Source organism: Oryctolagus cuniculus, chromosome 6, assembly GCF_964237555.1.
Source record: "Oryctolagus cuniculus chromosome 6, mOryCun1.1, whole genome shotgun sequence".
Taxonomy (NCBI): domain Eukaryota; kingdom Metazoa; phylum Chordata; class Mammalia; order Lagomorpha; family Leporidae; genus Oryctolagus; species Oryctolagus cuniculus.
The window spans coordinates 156,051,567-156,072,299 of record NC_091437.1 but is presented as its reverse complement, the minus strand read 5'-3'; the positions used below and the strand labels follow the sequence as shown (position 1 = coordinate 156,072,299).

At 49.0% G+C, this 20,733-nt stretch overlaps 1 protein-coding gene across 5 annotated transcripts in view; it reads left to right on the top strand.

The window, feature by feature from the left end:
- ASAP1 (ArfGAP with SH3 domain, ankyrin repeat and PH domain 1) overlaps positions 1-20,733 on the top strand; it is a 381,209-nt gene that overhangs the window by 29,014 nt on the left and 331,462 nt on the right. For 3 of the 5 annotated variants that reach the window (XM_051844826.2, XM_051844821.2, XM_051844824.2), the window contains exon 2: positions 15,205-15,289. In XM_051844826.2, coding sequence (XP_051700786.1) covers positions 15,231-15,289 — 59 coding nt within the window. In that variant the 5' untranslated portion in view covers positions 15,205-15,230. Of the gene's footprint in view, positions 1-12,861; positions 12,949-15,204; positions 15,290-20,733 lie in introns of those variants that run through there. The other 2 variants (XM_017341534.3, XM_070075498.1) reach the window with 2 other exon arrangements.

The following is a 20,733-nucleotide window of genomic DNA, read 5'->3' as shown; positions in this document are numbered from 1 at the left end:
TGTCTTTGGGCTCCCATGAAACTTCCAGTGACTGTGACATGTGGGCATTAGGATCTCCCTTTACCACTGCAGCACTTCAGGCTTCGAGCAGCCATGTACCTTGCGTCAGTGGCAGCCGTAGCAGGTGACTGGGGCTCTGTCTGTTGCAGCTTTGGGACCCTTGCATGCACCTCAGACCAGTTCCTTGTAGTTCTTGGTTGTTCAGGGCCAATGTGGTAGGGAAGATGGGAAGCCTGGACTGATGTTAGGGGAACTTGGCTCCTGGCAGGCCTGGAGGGAGGTGTGCAGTCATTGGAGACAGTTGCCAACCTAGGGCTTGCTGAGAGTCCAGGGCAGAGGACATGGGTTGGTCGGTTGGTGGCTGGGCACTGAGAAATAAACATACGCCTGGAAAATCTTGGCACGAGCGTGTTTGGTGAGGTGTCCCACTCCCTCTGTCACCAGATATGTCCTGGGCAGGCTGTGTGCCAACTGTTGGGTCTTGTCACCTCCTTCTCTGCAGAGCCAGAAAGCACATGGGCTGCCTTTTCTGTCTGCCTGGGTGATTCTTCTAGAGCCTTCCATTGGAGTGGCACCTTGAAGTCAGCAACCTGTCCTCGGGCAGAGGTGATGCTGAAGGGCGTGGGGCATCTCCCTCTGGCCTTAGCGTCCTGCCCAGGGGCCCTGCCTTGCTGCACTTGAGAGACAAGCAGCTGTTCAAATAAACTGTGTAGACCTCATTGAAAGGAAAGAATCTGACCCTGGAGAAATGTTGTTTTGTAGCAACTGGCTGATCCTTCTAGGTGGACAGGGAGAGTCGTTTACAAGAAAGAGAGGTGGATTTCGAGAAAGGAGGCTGAGGATTGAAATCACCCCATAGGTGACATGGCATCTTCAGTTTCCCATTTTGACAATTCATGTAGAAGATTTTGTTTTAAAGATTTATTTTATTTATTTGAAAGGCAGATGACACAGAGAGAAAGAGACAAAGAGATCCTTCATCCCTTGGTTCACTCCCCAGATTGCCTTGGTGAAGCCCGGAGCCAGGAATTCCAGCTGGGTCTCTCATGTTGTTGGCAGGGACCCAAGTACTTGGACCATCTTCTGCTGCCTTCCCAGGCACGTTAGCAGGAAACTGGATCAGGAGGGGAGCAGCCAGGATGCAGGTGGTGTTCTGAAATGCATGCTGGCATCCTAAGCAGCTGCTTACCCTGATGTTCCCCTTGTTTGTTTTTTAATCTAATTCTGAGAATGTCTTCTATCTGCAGGTATTTATTTAAATTTTTCTTCTAAAATTATGTGTTTATTTTATTTGAAAGGTAGACAGAGAGAGAGAGAGAGATCTCCCACTTGCTGGTTCAGTCCCCCTAAGGCCCACAATAGCCAGGGCTAGGCTAGGCCAGAGCCAGGAGCTGGGAACTCAGTGTTGGTCTCCCGTGTAGGAGGCAGAAACCCAACCACTTGGGCTACAATCTGCTGCTTCCGGGGTACATTAGTGAGAACCTGGAATCAGGAAGTGGAGCCAGCTCTCAAACCCAGGGACCCAGATGACATGGGCTGCCGGTGTCCTAAAGCAGTGCCTTAACCATTGCACCAAACTGGACACGAGGTTTTAGGTGGAAGCACAGACCGTGGCATGAAGCAACTCAGGTTTCTCACCTTTCAGTTCGAGAGGTATCATTGCTGTGCCTCAGATGTGGCAGAGGGGCCAGCAGAGGATTGTCCACTGGAGAGTCTTCTCAGGCTCTGACTTTGAACTTACTGTTAATACCCACTTAGACTTCCCTCTGCCTTTTCTGTCTGAGATCCTCCCTTTCATCCTCAAAACCAGACACTGCTTTATTCCATTCTCTGCATTATTTCTCTCTCTCTCTCTCTTTTAAAGATTTATTTATTTACTTGAAAGTCAGAGTTACACAAAGAGAGAAGGAGAGGCAGAGAGAGAGAGAGAGAGAGAGAAAGGTCTTTCATCTGCTGTTTCACTCCCCAACTGGCCGCAATGGCCGGAGCCAGGGGCTTCCCCCAGGTCGCTCACATGGGTGCAGGGGCCCAAGGACTTGGGCCATCTTCTACTGCTTTCCCAGACCACAGCAGAGAGCTGGATCAGAAGTGGAGCAGCCAGGACTTTAACCAGCACCCATATGGGATGCCAGCATTGCAGGCGGTGGCTTTTCCCACTATGCCACAGCACCGGCCCCTGCCTTATTTCTCTACTTTGCAGCAACTTCTGTTTTTGCAGGTACTGGCAACTGGTCAGCCTTTGAGTACAAGACACTGCCCAACTTGGATTGGCACCCAGTAGGCATTTGTTGTTCTCTTATAGGAATGAATGAAGGAATAAGTGAATTGGCGTATAGTCAAATACATATTTGTTAGTTTTATAGTATAGTAGACTCTCTTTAGATGTTGTCATCCATGGACTTACAAAGGAGGACTTGACATTGTTTGCTTACCGGAAGTACTTGTGTGCAGGGACCCCAAGCCTGGGATTTCTGAGCTGCAGACAAATGGGTGGTGGGGTGGGGAGGGGGAGACCTTGTGCAGGGGTAAGTGTGCTTTGATGGATTCTTTGGGAGATCGGAAGGCCCTCACTTCTCTGACTGATGGCGTTCTAAAGGCTGCTCTGGGCTTTAGCTACTGAGCTGTGAACATTTCTTGGGTGCTCGTGTGCTTGCTTTCTTTTCCTTCTGAGATGCCTTTGATGATCAGATGCATTATTGATATCATAACAGCGCTGGGAGAGAAAACAAGCTGTGCCGCAGCCAGTTTCACTGATAGAAGACGTTCTGTTTCAGAAATGCTGGACTGGAAATGTGGCTGTCAGAGGGAGGAAGCAAGGTGATGACTAATGTTGTCAGCTTGGGTTGCAGGATGGTTGGTGCCGATTGGACGCACTCCTGGGAGTTAGGGAGGAGCTGGAGTGAGGCTGCTCTTCTGAGCTTGTTCGAGTTCTCTTTTGAGTTCCAACACTGGGGGTTTGGGTACACTTGGCAGAGACCTCCCTCCTGAGGCTGCCTCTGCTGAAAAGCTGGTGCGATTTAAAGGAAAGAAAAGTCTTTGTAATCAGCAGGTGTAGGTTCCACTTTTGAGCATCTTAGCAAGATGCTTACCATGTATTAGCCTCAGTTTCCTCCTCTGTAAAATGGAGCACTAGCAGAGCCTGTCTCCTTGCATTGCTGTTGCTGTGAGGATTAGAGAAGTGGTTGCGTGTGTGGTGTCTGGTGGACGGCCCAGCTGTGAGTGTGTTCTGGCCTTGTTTGTCTTCACATTGTGAATCAGAGCTGTCATCACCTCGGTCATGGGATGGCAGTAATAGCTGTGCTTCTCGCTGCCCTGGGCCAGCTGCTGATTCAGCATGACTGAACGTGGCAACGTGGCCGAGACTCATGCACGGCTGCGTGGTGCCCAGGGGAGCACTCAACAGTGGGGACTTCCTGCAGGGGGAGCACGCCCCTGTCCATTCTGCTTCCCTCCTCCTGGGACACAGTAAAGGCTAGGACAGTGCTCCTGGAAGGTGACTTCCAGGCCTCCGTTGTGTCCTCATTGGCGGTCACTGGGGCAGTGGTCAGGAGACACCAACAGGAGGACCTGCCCCAGGGAGCACATCCAGGGTGCTGGCCTTGCTGAGAAGCTGCAGGTCAGGTTAGGGTTAGGGTTAGGGTTAGGGTTAGGGTTAGGGTTAAGGTTAAGGTTAGAGTTAGGGTGCATGTGTTCTTTCTAACTTGTGGATGTCACAATGGTGACCGTTGTTCTCTCCTCTGCACTGTCCTGTCTCTTCTCATCCTCTCTATAACCCCTTTTCTCCTCCCAGCAACATTTCATTAACCGTCCTGTCGTTCCTGTTCCCCCAGAACCCAATGCTGAGACAGTATTTGTGCGTGAGTAGTTTATTTGGGAGGTGATGAAGGGGACACAGGTGGAGGAGGAAGGACGCGAGGCAGAGGAGGCAGGCAGTGAGGTTGAGATGCGTCTGGGGTTTCATTCCTTTGGGGGCCTCTCTGTTATCACTGCTGAAGGGCCAGGAGTATTGTTCCCCAGTTTCTCCACCCATTCTTTTCTGAGGGCTGCACCTTGGAGCCTTGTTGCCCTGGCACTAACAGGCTGCTCTTGGTTTGCCAACAGAAGACTTGTGAGCACAGAGGGGCAGGTCTTCTTCTTCTTCTTTTTAAAGATTTATTTATTTATTATTTGAAAGAGTTAGAGTTAGAGAGAGAGAGAGAGGGGGAGAGAGAGATCTTCCATCCACTGGTTCACTCCCCAAATGGCTGCAACAGCCAGGGCTGGGTCAAGCTGAAGCCAGGAGCCAGGAGCTTCATCTGGGTCTCCCTGTAGGTGCAGGAACCCAAGCACCAACACATTTGGGCCAGCCTCAAGTGCTTTCACAGGTGCATCAGCAGGGAGCTGGATGGGAAGTGGAGCAGCTGGGACTCGAACAAGTGCCCATAGAGGATGCTGGCGCTGCAGGCCACGGCTTAGCTTGCTGTGCCAAAGCACCAGCCCTGGCAGGTCTCTGTTACTGCAAGGTACACCCAGTCTTTAGTGATGCGTGAGCATCATGCAGTGTGCACAGACACTGTCCTAGTCTGCTGCCACCCCCACCCACCATGCAGAAGACACAGGCTCCCAGGAGGGAACTTTGGTTGCTGAAGATCACGCAGCTATGAAGTGGCAGAGCCAGGGTTAGGATTCCTGAGCTCAGAGGAGCAGCTGCGCAAATGGCTCAGTCCACAGTGGGAACATGCGCTTGTTTGAAAGGACCTTGATCTTGCTGTTGAAACAACGGACAGCACAACCAACCCTGGGCATTTTGACCTTGCACGCTTGCAGTTCCTCCCAGGGCTAATCTTGTGGCACAGACTGAGCAGTGCCTGGTCCCTGGGGGAGCGAAGCCCGCCACCTGGCTCAAGCCTCTCAGGGCTGCTTGACTGCTCTCTTCTTGAGTTTCCAAGACCTTTTCAGCATCCATGTTCTTGAATGCTGAGAATTTACTAATCACCTGTAGTCTGAGGTTTCTATGGCATGAGCACTTTGCCTTGTTCTTGTCTCTGAAAGTTTATTTGATTAAGGTCTGATACCTTAAGCAGAGACCATTATGTCTTTGACATTTAGCTTAATCAGTGTTTTTTTTCCAATAAATTAATTAAGGAATGGATGCATTTCTCTCCAAATGATTCTCATGGGAAACTTGCCAATGGAAAAGGGCATGCAGCAGGCACTTAATAATGGTGAGGCAGATCCTGTGACATTGTGTTCATCCTGTCTTTGTTTCTGTGGCTGTCTCTGGTCCCCGCTATGCCCTGAGCTCCCAGTGGGCAGTGACCTGGGCTTACTCAGCTGAGCTTTCTCACTGCCTGGCTCAGTGCCTGGCTCACTCAGGGAGGTGGATGTAAGATGGATAGTCATAGTTGTCATGAATTGATAATCAGAAGATAGTGGTCTGGGCTGTTGGATCATGGCTTCTTCCCAATGACTTCTCTGCAGAGGAGAGACCCAAACCATCTTTATTGTCATCTAGCCAGTGAGGAAGGCAGGGGGATGGGGCCCAGGTGGGGCTTCATCCTTAGGGGGAGCACCCAGCCCTTCTTGGCTTTCTTTTTGGGGTGGGCTTCTGCAGGGCCTTGCTTTTATCCTCTGCCTTATTCAATAGGATCCAGGGGAGAGGGGTCTCCCAAACACTTGCATGATGGGCGGAGAAGACGGATTAAGAGAAAACACTGATGTCCAAAGTTACCTGGCCAGAGGTCACAGATGCCTAACTCAGGGCAGGGCAAGAGGCAAGACTTGTTGCTTGCTAGTGGATTTGGGAACTGAGGGACCTTTTTTTTTTTTTTTTTTTTTTTAAGATTTATTTACTTATTTTGAAAGTCAGAGTTACAGAGCGAGAGGGAGAGACAGAGAGATCGTTCATCCACTGATTCCCTCTGCAAATGGCTGCAACTGCCAGGGCTGGGCCAGGCTGAAACCAGGAGCTAGGAGCTTCTTCCAGGTCTCCCATGTAGGTAGCAGGAGCCCAAGCGCTTGGGCCATCTTCCGCTGCTTTTCTCAGGCCATTAGCAGGGAGCCAGGTCAGAAGTAGAACAGCCAGGACACAAACTATTGCCGACGTGGGATGCTTGTGGGGAGCAACCGGACTAGACTGAGTTACTGGAATTAAGACTTATTCTATGCATCTGCTCTCCCACAATATGGCGCTGGGAGAGAAGTAAACAGCTTCCGCACAGCTGCCTCCAGTTCAACCAATTAACTGTAGGACTTGCTCCTGATTGGAGGAGAGCAGCGTACTCGGCGTGTGGGCAGCCGAGTTAGGATTGGCGGAGGAGGACTATAAAGGAGGAGAGAGACGGCATGCACCAGGAACATCTAAGGGGAACATCTAGCTGAAGGAACACCCGTGCAGCCCCCAGAGAGCCGGCCGGCAGTGTGCCGCTCCCCTGCGGAAGTGGGGAATGTGGCCAGGGGGAACTGCCCTTCCACGGAGGTGGAAGGGATAGTAGCCAACCCGGGAAGAACCAGCAGCAAACCCGGGGAGGGCCGAGCAGACGAAAGAACAGCGCAGGGTCCTGTGTCGTTCCTCCACGAAGAGGGGGAGCGACAGATGCTGGCATTGCGGGTGGTGGCCTTACCCACTATGCCACAGTGCTGACCCCCCCGAGGGACCTATTGATTGGTGCAAAATCCCTGTGACCAGCTCTGATGCTCTCAGCCTTTGCGGTTCAAGAGTGGCCACAGAAGAGTTTTGATGTACCTACGTGCAGCCATCAGAGAAGAATGCAGCATGGGATGTGTTCAGATGCTGCATCCTGCCTTCTCCACACAGCAGGTCAGGGCCTGAGTGTTGAAATCAAACTGTTCCAGGTTTGAATTCTGAATGTGTTACCTCCAGCCAGCTGTGTGACTTGGGAGATGTTTCCTAACTTGTGCGAGCCTCGGTTTCCTTACCTGTAGCATTCAATCACAGTTCTTGCACAGTTGTGAGGATTAAATGAGATAATGCATCTGCCTACAGAGGGGCTCCCCAGAGAAACGGAACCAACTGGGTATCATGAAGAGGAAGCCTATTTTAAGAACTAGCCCATTCCTGTAGTAACTGGGATTGATTGTGGAGGTTGAGATCCTGTGTTCTGCTGTTTTTAAGCTGGAGACCAGCAAAGCCAGTGGAGTAAAATTCATTCCAGGTCCTAAGGCCCAGGGACCAGGAGCACCGAGGTCTTATGTCCAAGAGCAGGAGGATAGCCCAACCCCAGCAGTAAGCAATTCACTTCCTCTGCCTTTTTTTTCCCTAAAGAAACCTTTTATTTAAGGAATACAAACTTCATGCATTTCATAAGTACAACTTTAGGAATATAATGATTCTTCTCACCATACCCGCCCTCCCACTCTTCCTCCTCCTCCCTCTCCCATTCCCAGGCCTATTCTCCACTAAGATCCATTTTCAATTAACTTTATACACACAGAAGACCAACTCTATACCAAGTAAAGGGTTCAATAATTTGCACACACACACAAAAACTGTTCCTCAACAGTCGTTCCTCTGCCTTTTTAAAAGAAATATTTATATATTTGAAAAGCAAGTTAACAAGGAGAGAGGGAGACACACACACACACACACACACACACACACACGGAGGTGGTATCGTCCATCTTCTAGTTTACTCCCCAAATGGCCATGCAGTGGGGCTGGGCCAGGATGAAACCAGGAGCCAGGAGCTCCGTCTGGGTCTCCCACGTGGGTTTGGGGGCCCAAACCCTTGGGCCATCTTCTGCTGATTTCCCAGGTACATTAGGAAATGGAGTGCTTGAGACTCAAATTGGTGCTCATATGGGATGCTGGTATTGCAGGTGGTGGCTTTAACCCCCTGCACCACAATGCTGGCTCCAGCCTTTTTGTTTTTTTCTGGGTCTTCCGTGGATTGGATGATGCCCATTCACATTGAGAAGGGCTGTCTACTTTATTCAGTGCACAGATTCAAATGTAATGCCTCCCAGAAACACCCTCACAGGCACACCCAGAAGTCATATCTCACCATCGCTCTGGGTGTCCCTTAGCCCAGTCTAGTTGACACACAGAATTAGTCATCACAGAGCTTGTAGGATATTGCTGTTTTTACTGTTGTGCTGTCAGAGTTCAGAAATGGATGGGTCGTTTGGGCTGAGGAAGATGGAGAAAACTTCCAGGAAGAGGTGGGATTTCAGCTGGGACTGGATATATTGGGCTTCTAACATGAAAAAGAAAAGTGCAATAAAAATCTCTTGGACTGATTTTTTTAGGTCCCTGATTTTATAAGTGTGGCTTCCACAGAATGGGAAAGAATTGCCTCAGTGATTAGGAAAAGAGTTTGCTGCAATGTCAGGGTCCACTCTGTAGCTAGCAGTGGTCCATGCTGTGGCTAGCTGCAGATGACTGGAGTTCACAACATCCTCCATAAAAGGGTACAGATTCCAACATCTGTGAAGTCACTTCTCTTGAACAAAATCCAGCACCTGATAGATACAGATATATAGAGAGAGCTGGCGTTGTGGCAGAGCAGTTAAAGCTGCCGCCTGCATTCAAGCACCAGTTCATGTCCCAGCTACTCCACTTCCGATCCAGCTTCCTGCGTATGGCTTGGGAACAGTGGGAAATGGCCCAAGTGTCTGGATCTCTGCTACCCACATGGGAGACCTAGCCGAAGCTCCTATCTCCTGGCTTCAGCCTGGCCCAGCCTTGGCCATTGCAGCCATCTAGGGAGTGAACCAGCAGGTGGAAGATTCTCTTTCTCTCTTGCTCTCTCCCTTTCTCTAACTCTGACTTTCAAAATAAATAAATAGGGGCTGGAGCTGTGGTAATAGGTAAATACATAGGTAGCCAGAGCTTTGCCTGTGGTGATGGCATCCCATATGGGTGCCAGTTCTGGTCCCAGCTGCTCCACTTCTGATCCAGCTCTCTGCTATGGCCTGGGAAGGCAGTGGAAGATGGCCCAAGTATTTGGGCCCCTGTGTCCGCCTGGGAGACCCAGAAAAGGCTCCTGGCTCCTGGCTTCAGATTGACCCAGCTCCAGCCTTTGCGGCCATTTGGGGAGTGAACCAGCGGAAGGAAGACTTTTCTCCCTGTCTCTCCCTCTCTCTGTAACTCTACCTCTCAAATAAATAAATAAAATTAAAAAATAAATAAATCTTAAACAAAAAGCAGAGCCAGCACATTGGTGAGGAGAGTGGTGAAGTGATTTGTGTCTCAGTCCTGCATGGCATCAGGACTTGCTGGCCCCACTGACATCCTGTAAGTCACGGGGCAGGATGTCAGCAGAAAAGCCGAAAGGCGTGTGGGTGGTAACAGATGCGACGCTCGAAGGTGATGAGTTCTGCTTCGCGCTTGCAGGTAGCTGCTTTAAATCTTCCGGCACTGGTGGCAGCGGGAAATGACAGGCTGTGGAGAAGAGCACTTGTCTCGATCGCTCCTTTGATGGATATTTATTGAGCGCTTGCCCACAGCCGCGGAGGCTCCCTGCCTGTGTCTCAGAGCCCCCGGGTGCTTGCCGCATTTCTGTCTGAGACCGGCTGTTGGCTGTGCTTGGTCAGTGAAGGATACAAGTTGGTGGAACGTCCTGACTCCCTTTCCTCTCGGTGGGACAATTCCCCACCGTCTTTTGAGAAGGTCCCTGGAGGGACTGAGCCTCATGTGTCCACCTGGTAACTTGTGTAAGCTCCTTAACCTCTGAGTTTCTGCTTCATGTGGGATGCGGGAGAGGATTAAGTGAGGCAATATCATCACTGCCCATACTACTGGTTCCCTTGCATTCGTCTGTGACTGGGAGCCAGCATTTTGCTTAGTGCTTTAAACATGTTTCCTTGTTCATTCTCCCAGGGACTGTTTGAGGAAGGTACTTTATCCTGGTTTTAATGGTGGAAAACTGAAGTGTGTGCAGATGGATAACTCACCAGAGAGTCATAATCTGGGTTTCTAACCCAGATAAATTTGTTCTAGGGCTGTTGGGGTACAAGATCTAGCAAGGTTGCTCTTTATCATCATCATCATCATCGTCGTTGTCATCGTCTTCACCATCTAGTTCCCAGTGAATAGTGGGTGCTCCAAACTTAGTAAATTTTTAAAAATAATGAGTCATTGAATGTTAGTTCCTTGAGGTCAAGAATTTTCTTTCGTTCTTGGCTCTGCCTTTGGGAGGCAGGAACAGCCCCAGGCACATGGTCAGTGCAACAGAGGAATTCTTGGAGTGAATGAGTACAGAATGGAATTTTTTTCCCACTTATTGGAGCTCCCTGGTTCTAAGAAAATCATGTCAGTTAAAATGCATCGTTTCTTCTACCCCTTTTGAAACCTGTCCCAGCAAGTGAATGGCCTCAAAATTTGAACAGTATTTACCTTTAGCTGTGGAAATAATAAATGATTTTAGTTTTATGTTTCCTGATGCTCCTGGGTTACTCTCATAACTGGAAAGAAATAATCTCTTTTTGAAAGAAAATCAAGGGTAGGTGTTTGGTGCAGCTGTTAGACTGCCTGGGTTTGAATCCTGCCTTTGCTAACAATTCCAGCTTCCTCCTAATGTGCACTCTGGGAGACAGCAATGATGGCTTATGTACTTGGATCCCTGCTGTCCATGTGGGACACCTAGATTGGGTTCTAGGCTCCTGGCTTCAGCCTGGCCCAGCTTTGTGAATCAGCAGATGGAAGATCTCCCTCTGTCTCTGTCTCTGTCTCTCTAACTGGTTGCTTTTCAAATGAAAGGGATGGAGAGGGGAAAATCAGTCTCAAAGCATCAATGGGTGTTGACCTAAGTGTTTAGCCCATATCCCTGTGGGAGAGATGGTATGCACGAAGATGCAGACCTAATTCAGATGATTCAGATTGTGGCAGCCAGGTGTGACTTTGCTGTCACACCTTACACAGCTGTCTCATCCTCCATTTCTAGTGACAGAGGTCAGGCTAGGACTGGCAGCCTCGTCTCACCAACAAGGGACTGGAGAGACAAAGAAGCTCACCCCTGGGGGTGAGGCTCTGCTTGTGCACATGGCTGGGATTACAGCTCGGTGACGTTTCCCCCGGTCTCCAGCAGCCTCCACGAAGACCCAGGAAAGGAAGGGGACACAGGTGGAGGGGGGGTTGCTGGACCATAGACTCATGTGACCACCATGTCTGTGAGACCTTTTTATGCTTGGCTTCAGGTTTTTGAGTTAGACAACCGGGGTCAGGATGGCAGTTCTGCCGATCACTGTCTTGGACTCATTATTTCATATTGTTGACCTCTGCCTTTCTCATCTCTGAAACTGGCCCCAAATCTTCCTTGCAGAATGATCATGAGTGTCAAATTGGGCACCAGGTTGGTGGCTATTCTGCAGGAGAGGCTGTGCTGAGACCATCATTCTTGTGTGCTACCTGTGTGCATGGCTTTGGTTTTCTTCTAACTTGAGTTGATAGTCTTTGGTGTTCATAAATCAGTATGCCTTTGTGTATTAATCTGCTTTTGCTGAGTAACTAAAACCTCAGTGTCACAGTGTTTCGCTTGACAGCAGATGCTTGTCCTCACGCTTAGGGACCTGTGGGTCAGTTGTGGTTTGCTGATCTGGGTTGGACGTGGCTGGCTCACGCTGGACTGACATGGCTGGCTCATGCTGGACTGACGGTTGGGTTCAGATCTGCTGCATGTGTCTTCTGTCTGGGATTTGGACTGAAAAAAAGCAACTGATAGGAGCTAGGGAGACAAGTCCTCTCTGGCACATCCCAGGAGTGCAAGAGAGATGGTCTCAGGACCAGCACCTGGTCATTTCCATTCACATCCCATTGACTAAAGCAAGTCAGAATCCAGTGAGGCAGGGAAATCAATACCACATATTGATTTGGCAAGTATTACAAAGTCACGTGACAGGGAAGAGATGTGTAGTTCAAATTCATGTTGAAAGTGAGGAATTGGGAGGAGTGATCTGCACGGTCTCAGCTGACCCATGTGGGTAAAGCAAGGAAAGCAAAGGAAACACGAATCAAGGACTGGGCCGGGAGAGGCGTTGGCTGTTTATGTAAGTAACAGGCCCTTACGTTCTGTGGGTGTGCTTAGTAAAGTGCGGTCCATGACGTTCTAGAAAGAGCATGATCTGTGATTGTCAGGGAGAGCGTGTGTTTACCCTGTTGCCAACACCACCCTGTCTTGATTACACTAGCTTTGTGGTAGGTTTTGAGGTCAGGAAATATGAATCTTCCAAACATTGTTCTTATTTTTCGAGATCTCTTTGGCTATGCTTAGTGCACTGAATTTTCATAGGAGTTTTAGGATAAATTTGTCAGTTCTCCATCTAATTTAAATTCGTGACCCCAGGCTCAGAAAGATTCAGTCAATTGCTATTGGCATCTGTATTTGAAGAAAGTGGTTTGATCAGTTATTCATCAAATATTTATTAATATGTTAATTCAGGGCATTTATATTGTATATACCAATGAGCAAATACAAGCTTAATTTTTGTACTTACATAGCATATAATCCAGTCAGATCAACAGATACCAATCAGTGTTCATGTTAACGAATTTATAGGCATTCCCTGAGTTACGATTCAATGTAACAATTTTTTGAATTATAATGGTATGAAAGTGTACCCATACAGCCATTCTGTTTTTCACTTTCGGTATTCAATAAATTACATGAGATAGTCAACACGTTTATTGTAAAATGGGCTCTGTGTTAGACATTTTTGCCTAAAACAGGTGGGCATGCTAAGTGATTTGGATTTTAGGCTAACGTAAGTGTTCTGAACATCTTTAAGATAGGAAAGGCTAAGCTGTGGTTTTTCACTCGGCTAGGTGTATTTAAGTCAGTGTTTGACAACCATATTTTCTTTTTTTTTTTAATTTTTTTTTCTTTTTTTGACAGGCAGAGTGGACAGTGAGAGAGAGAGAGAGACAGAGAGAAAGGTCTTCCTTTGCCGTTGGTTCACCCTCCAATGGCCGCCGCGGCTGGCGCACTGCGCTGATCCAAAGGCAGGAGCCAGGTACTTCCCCTGGTCTCCCATGGGGTGCAGGGTCCAAGCACTTGGGCTATCCTCCACTGTACTCCCGGGCCACAGCAGAGAGCTGGCCTGGAAGAGGGGCAACCGGGACAGAATCCGGCGCCCCGACCGGGACTAGAACCTGGTGTGCCAGCGCCGCAGGCGGAGGATTAGCCTATTGAGCCACGGCGCTGGCTGACAACCATATTTTCAACTTATTTCAATTGGGTTTTTGGGGATGTGGTTCCCTGGTAAGTTGAGGAGCATTCATATAATTAAAAATTGAGATAAGGGCAATGGTAAAGTGTGGGGGAGCAGAAAGTTTCCCTGAGGATCTAACATTTAAAGAAACACAGGAGTTGACAAGGCAAAGAGGGAACAGTGTGGGCCAAAGCCCCATGGTGGTGGAAGAACTGCAGATCCAGGATCTAAAAATGACTGTGGCCTCAGCGGTGGCTGGGAGGCTGGCAGGAATCAGACCACATGAAGTAGTGTAGCTTCCTCTCCTGGTGCACTGAGAGCCACAGGAGGATGCTAAGCTGGTGGTGGAGAGGGGGGAGGGGACACCACCAAGTTTACCTGGAACCAGTTAAAAAGCATGAGTCTTGTTTAGGTCCGGGTTCCTTTCTTTTTTTTTTTTTTTTTAATATTTTATTTATTTATTTATTTGAGAGGTAGAGATAAAGACAGTGAGAGGGAGAGACAGAGACAAAGGTCTTCCATTCGCTGGTTCACTCCCCAAATGGCTGCAATAGCCAGAGCTGTGCGATCAGGAGCCAGGAGCTTCTTCCTGGTCTCCCACACGGGTGCAGAGGCCCAAGGACTTGAGCCATCTTCTACTGCTTTCCTAGGCCATAGCAGAGAGCTGGATGGGAAGTGGAGCAGCTGGGACTAGAACCGGAGCCCATATGGTGTGCCAGCACCACAGGCGGAGGATTAACCTACTGTGCCACGGCGCCAGCCCCAGGGTCCGGGTTTCTAAACCAATGCTTCAGAACACTGCATCTTTTTATTATATTTTTGTATTTTAATATTTGCAGATATTTTAAGTAAAAGACCTTATCTAAGGGACACATGCGATAATATCTGTGACTGAAATGGTAAGATGTCTGGAATCTTCTTCCAGTCACAACACAGGGAGGGGAAGGATGCAGGTATTGATTGGGGAGGCTTGGCTATGGGTTGATGGTGACTGGGGCTGGTGATGGGTCCATGGGGTTCATGTCTTTGTGTCTGCACAGAATTCTCTGTAATGAAAGGTAGGGAGAGGTAGCAGGGTCAGGGTAGAGAGAGAAAGAGAGGAGGGAGAGACAGACAGACAGACAGACAGATGGGCAGCATGGGAGAACAGATTTCAGAAGAGAGATGGTGATGATGGACATTAGTTAGGAGCGGCTGCCGTGGCCCAGGTCGGATTGACAGAGGTGTTGTGCTGGGCTGGTCCAGTGGGGATACAGAGAGAGATGGGATGGAGATCTCTGGGGAGTAAGGTAGACATCACTTGGGGATGGACGGGATATGGGGGTGAGGAAGATGATGGGGTCAAGAATGCGTCTAGGTGTTTGGCCCAGATGGGGGTGCTGCTCCGCACTCAGGATCCCTGGGGAAGGGCCAGGCAGGCTCCTGGGCTCATCCTGTTTGCATGCCCTAACCTCTCCTTCCGCTCCATCCAGCAAATAGTGACGCTCTCCCCTTATGTAACACCTCACCTCCCAGACTTCCTGCGCTCTGTGCACTTGGCAATTAATTAAGCCTTGGTATGCATGAATTAATTAAACTCCTCTCCCAGGATCAGAGGGGGCTGTCCTGAAATAGGTGCATTCGTCTCTGTCTGCCTCCTTCCTGGGGCTCGTCTCCCTTGTCAGGGGAGCACGTCTGCCTTCCCGGGAGCATGCGGCTTCGGGTGTCTGTCTGTCGGTCGCACCCATCAGCACGCTTGAATGTCATGTGTGGAAGCCTAGGTCTGGAGAAGTTAATGACTTGTAAATTGCTCTCCAACGTAGAGCTTGAAATAGATGCAGGAAGGACTCCTGAGTACTTCCTTGCACAGATACTGCGATGGTGATGGCAGCCCCAAGGTGGGGAGCAGGCGTGTGGGCCTCCTGGTTGCTCCTCTTCCCATTCCTGGACAGCCACGCTGTGGTGTGAGAATGCTGCTAACGAGGGTGCAGGCCCACGAGTGAGATCACGTGTGGCTCGCACCTCCTGCCCGTCCCTCTGGATGACCCTTGTCGCCTTTTCTCCCTGCCTCCCATCCAGGTCATTTCTGATGTGACGGCTGAGACATGAGATCTTCAGCCTCCAGGCTCTCCAGTTTTTCGTCGAGAGATTCACTATGGAATCGGTGAGTGGTCTCTAGCCCATCCTGTCCGGAAAACCCAGACTGGGACCTACACAGAGATTCTTTGTGGGCATTGAAAGGCAGCGTTTGAAGGAATGCAAGCAGTACAGTCTGACTGAGGCACCCTCAGCATGAATATTAGTGGATGTGAGCTCGCTGGTGTTTGTAGAGCTGCAGATTTTCCCAAGTGTTTTCTATCACATGCGCTGTCGCCTTTATTCAGAGACAAAAGTGGTGGTGGTGGTGGGGCCAGGAATAGCACCAATGACAGGTGCAGTGGAAGTCCAAGCTTATTAGGCACTTTAGAAACATTTCATTCAATCCACCCAGCCCTCCTACCACTTTCATTTTGCATAGAATGACCTTGCCTGGCTGGATTTGAAGTCAGTTTTTCCTGACTCTGAGACCCCTTTATTTGCTGTACCATGTTGCTTTTTGGTAGAAGTGTGCTTTCCCCCATTTTGCAGGTGGGAATACTGAGGGCTAGAATAGGGACATATCATGGGCCATCTAAGGCACCTGACCTCAGTGGCTGGAGGCTTGTGTTTGAGGATGTTAAAAATTAGACTGGACAAGGAAGAGCCATGCAAAACTAGGCAGAGCAAAACCTCCAGAGCCCAAGAATCTTGAAGCTGTCAAGGTGACCTGACATAAGGTTCAATGCTGTGGCTTGTGTTTCTAAGAAGTCCATTTGGTGTGGTATTGAGAGTGTGGGTGCTGGAAGAGTGATTCCTGACCCTGGCACCGACTTGCTTTGTGGTATCAGGCAAGTCACTGGCCCTCCTTGTTTCTTCTGTTTTCTAATATATGAAAAGGGGATGATGAATATTCGTGTTTCAGGTTTTTTGGTGCAGATTAGGGGAGAAGGTATACAGTAAAGTGACTTGCATAAAGCAGGTCCCTAGAGCATTGCAGTTATTTTAGGTTGGAAATAGTTGCGAAGGATGATTGGGCAAGCAAAATAGCCGCAATGGGTGGGAGGGGTCAGAGGCTGGAGGCAGGGAGTCCAATATCGGAGGCTCATGCGGTGACCCATAATGGGAACTGTTACAGCCTTCAGGGTAAATGAGGATTTCTGTGCTTATTTTCATAGTGTTTCTATTACAGGGTTGCTCAAAGTCATGCTTTACTTTGTTTTTAAAGTCAAGAGTTCAACACAAAGTGGCATGAATTTTGTAAGTGTCTTTTTAGGTTGTATTAATTATGATTGCAAGGATTCAATGCATTACCAGAATTAGATTTTACTGTGAATGACATAAAATCTCACAAGCATTGGCTTTAAAAATACAGTAAATATATTTCTCTTGTATCTAAAAGTTCACATATAAGGGGTGCTGAGCGGCTGCAGCCATCTGGAAGAGGCCCAGGCTTTTTGTCTCTTGTTTCTCGGCCACGTGGGCCTGCATTCTCAAGATCAGCTTATGGTCCCATTCCTGCTGTTTCTGCTCCAGCCATGGCATCTACCTGCAGGAAGAAGGAATGAGAAGAAGAAAGACAGCCCTCTCCCTTTAAGTATGTTTCCTGGAAGTTGCACCTGCTGTTTCTGCTTCTATTCTGTTGACCAGAACGAAATCCTGTGGCTGTACTTAGCTGCTAAGAAGGCGGAAATGTAATCTTTATGTTTCCAGACTACGTGTTTACTAAATCAGGAGTCGTTACAGAAGAAAAGAGCAGATAGCAGAGGAGAGATCTTTGTGGTGCTGTGTTGAGTGAAAGCGTGCTCCTGAGAGGACAGACTCTGTGGCCAGTCAGCTTCGGGTCCTGTCCTGGATCCACAGTTGCATACTACGGGGATCTTGGATAAGCTGCGTAACCTCTCTGCCTCATTTTCTTCGTTTGCAAAATCTGTTTTATACACCTGTGTACATAGTCAGATGAGTTTAGGTAAAGCACTCAGGAACAGTATCTGGTAGCTGGTAAGTGCTACCCAAGTGATGGCTGTTACCACCACCACCACTAGTTTATTACTGCTTCTACTTCTATTATTATTAACATTACCACTATTACTACTTTTGCTGCTTCAACAAATACTACCACCATTGCTTCTGCTAGTACTGTTGTTTCTCTTAGTAATTTCTGCTGTTTCTACTATTTTTTTAAAAAAAGATTTTATTTATTTATTTGAAAGCAGACTTACAGAGAGGCAGAGACACAGAGAAAGGTCTTCTATCCGCTGGTTCACTCCCCAGGTGGCCACAATAGCTGAAGCTGTGCTGATCTGAAGCCAGGAGCCAGGAGCTTATTCCAGGTTTCCCATGTGGGTGCAAGGCCCTACGCACGTGGGCCATCTTCCACTGCTTTCCCAGGCCACAGCAGAGAGCTGGATCAGAAGTGGAGCAGCCAGGACTCGTACTGGTGCCTGTATGGGATGCCCACCTGCTATGCCACAACGCCGGTCCCTTTTTCTACTTTTAATACTACTTTTGTTACTTCTCCTGCTGCTGCCCCACTGTTATTACTATTAAATCTTCTGTTCATGCATAGTGTGGTGTTTTCCCCAATGCGAAGATAATATTCAAAGAGGAGCCTAGGATGGACAGGGAGTTGGCAATGGTGAGGAGAGGATGAGGCGGGCTTCTGAGGTTCTGCTGATGTTTCCTGAGCTGGGTGCTGATTTCATGGGATATGAAAATTCCTTGAGTGGTACACATGACAAAGACAGTTTTATGGATTTATCTTACGCTTCATCAAAACATGTTGTGTAGCTGGTAAGCTGAATAGCTTGAGTGCAGCCTACACCTGTCCGATTCTGGAACTGCACTCCTCACTGTAATGTGAGGCCAGCACTTTTCCTCTCTGCTTACTGATTGACTCTTTCATCCATTTGTCTAACAGCTGGTCAGTTGCTTACTACGTAGGTGCCAGGAACCGGCTAGGATGCTTGGGACACAATGGTGTGTGCAGTAGATATGGCCTGCCCTCATGGAGCTTTGGGTCTAGAGTCCATGCCGATGGACTGCCTCCAGGTTCAGTGTGGGATGTCCTGGGGCCACCCAGGTCCGCATGTCCTGCAGTAACACTGTGTCAATCTCAACTGACCCTTTGATAGGCGAAGAAGTTCCCACACCAGCTGTGCCTACCCCATGAGGGCCACAGAAGAAATATAAAGCAGGTGACTCTGTCCCCTGCTAACCCACACTAAGAAGGGTGTCAGTGTTTCGTGTTTGTAACTGTGGCAGTTGTGAACCCACCTGGTGTGCAGCGGGCAGGTGCAATGGCTTGTGAGTTCAACAGAAGAGAAGGGGAACTGCAGGTGCCAGAGACTTTCTATGTGGTCAGAACATGGAGGGAGGGGCCTTTTATTTAAAACACATGGATGAATGAGTGAATGAAGGAATGAATAAAACCACAACCCACAGCAATGCAGTTGTCATCCCCAGGAAAGCTCGGGTCCAGGAGCATAAAGAAGGAGCATGATATTTTTCCTTTCTTCACCCCAGATACCCCCAGGAAGGCAGGGACATGGCCAGTGGGAGCTGAATCGAGTAACCTCCCAGCCAGCAGTGGGAATCAGTTGGCTGCGTTTTCAGGATTTTTTTCCAACTGTGGAAACCAACTGACCTAAACTGCAGACACTCCTAAGCCAAGTGCATGGGAAGCCCTGTGACTGCCCGCCTCCCGCTTTGCCTTTCCAAATGTCAGAGCAGTCGCCCTGTCATTATCATGCCGCCGGCCGTCAGCCCAAATTGAATTTCCCGAGCCCAGCTGATGTCCCTCTTTGGCTGCAGGGCAGGGGTCAGGAATGCATGCTGCACGTGGACAGGAAACGTGTCCCTGGAGCTGCGTGCATAAGGCTGACCTCTCTGCTCTGCGTGGCTAACGTTGTTGGAGGGTTAGGAAGCCTTGTGATTTCTGAGTGAAAAAAAAAGAAACGTATTTTAGGAAAACAGTCTTCTGGTTCCCTTGTGAAGGCCCTTGCAGTGTGATTGAGGCTGTTTAAAATTCAGCTGCTGCTTTCACAGTGTTGGCCATTCCTCCAGTAGATACACCAGGGAAGGGAGGCGTCCCCTAAACCCAGAGTTGGGGAACTCATCATCCTGCTTCTGTCTCTCACTTTCCCTTCTTGCCTTCGGAAGTAGGAAGCAGTTGCTGAGTGCCAAGCTCCATGCTAAAAGACTCACTGCTTGAGCTTCTTGGTCATTTGTTTTAAAAGACTAAGTTCCTTCTACAAGTCTACCCACCACCTCATTGGTCAAGTCTCTTCATGGGGGTAAAAGATGTGATTCCTTCTGTTAAGGAGTTTGGCCTTTGTTTTACTTGTTTACTCCAAACACTTGGAGACCTTCTGTCTTCCAGGGACTGCGCCAGCTGTGGGAATTCCAAGGAGAGCGCCATGTAGCTCCCTCCTTGATGGAGAAGCTATGAGAAGCCACAGCGTTGCCTCAGCAGAGCTGGGGGTTTGGTGCCATGAGATTGCGCTGAGTCATGCTGTCAGGTCAGGCTGTCAGCAGGATCATGTCTGACACCTGAAGGTGGGGGAGGGTCCCTCCTGCGTCTTGCTGACTTCTGCTGTTTACTGACATTCCTTGGCCATGGCCCTGTCACCCCGGTCCTTGCCTCTGTAGTCACATGATGATCTCTCAGGTGTTTCCTTTCAGACAGGGACACAGGCCACACTGGATTAAGGGTCTGCTCTATGCCAGTGTGACCTCATCTTGCTTACATCTGCAAATATTTCCAAATAAGGTCACTATTGGCTGCGCCCGAACACTGAAGTAGAATCTCCTGGTGAGGACTTTCCAGGGGACTCTGGTGGTCAGCTGGGTGGGGGACCACTGGTCAGGACTGTCTGTGGTTCCAGTTCCAGAGAATCCCTCTGGTCTGGGATTGCCACAGATGCCCACAGTTAAGAGATAAATGGACAGGTCAGGCTGTGACCGTGCCTGCAGGCCCTCCTCCTGCCCTGAGCCTCTGCTCAAGGTGCAGCACTGTAGATTCAGAACAAGTGGTTTTCCAAAGGCATGGGGACTGATATGTGAGAACAGGGGCACTTCCAAAAGTCGGTGGAAAAAAAGATTACTGAAATCCATGCATGGTTACTTTTTTAAAATTTTATTTGAGAAGCAGAGTTATAGACACACACACACACATACACACACACACACACACACACACAGAGAATCTTCCATCCTCTGGCTCACTCCCTAAATGGCCACAATGGCCAGAACTGAGCTGATCTGAAGCCAGGAGCCAGGAACTTCTTCCAGTTTTCCGACGTGGGTGCAGGGGCCCAAGCACTTGGGTCATCCTCTGCTGCTTTCCCAGGCCATAAGCAGCGAGCCGGTTTGGAAGAGGAGCAGCTGGGACACGAACTGGCACCCACGTGGGATGCTGGTGCCACAGCCAGAGGCTTAGACCACTACGCCACAGTGTCAGCCCCTTTGTACATTTTTTTTCATGCTACTTATTTTCAGAGAACTTTTAGAAGGCCTCTTGTATTTACTGTG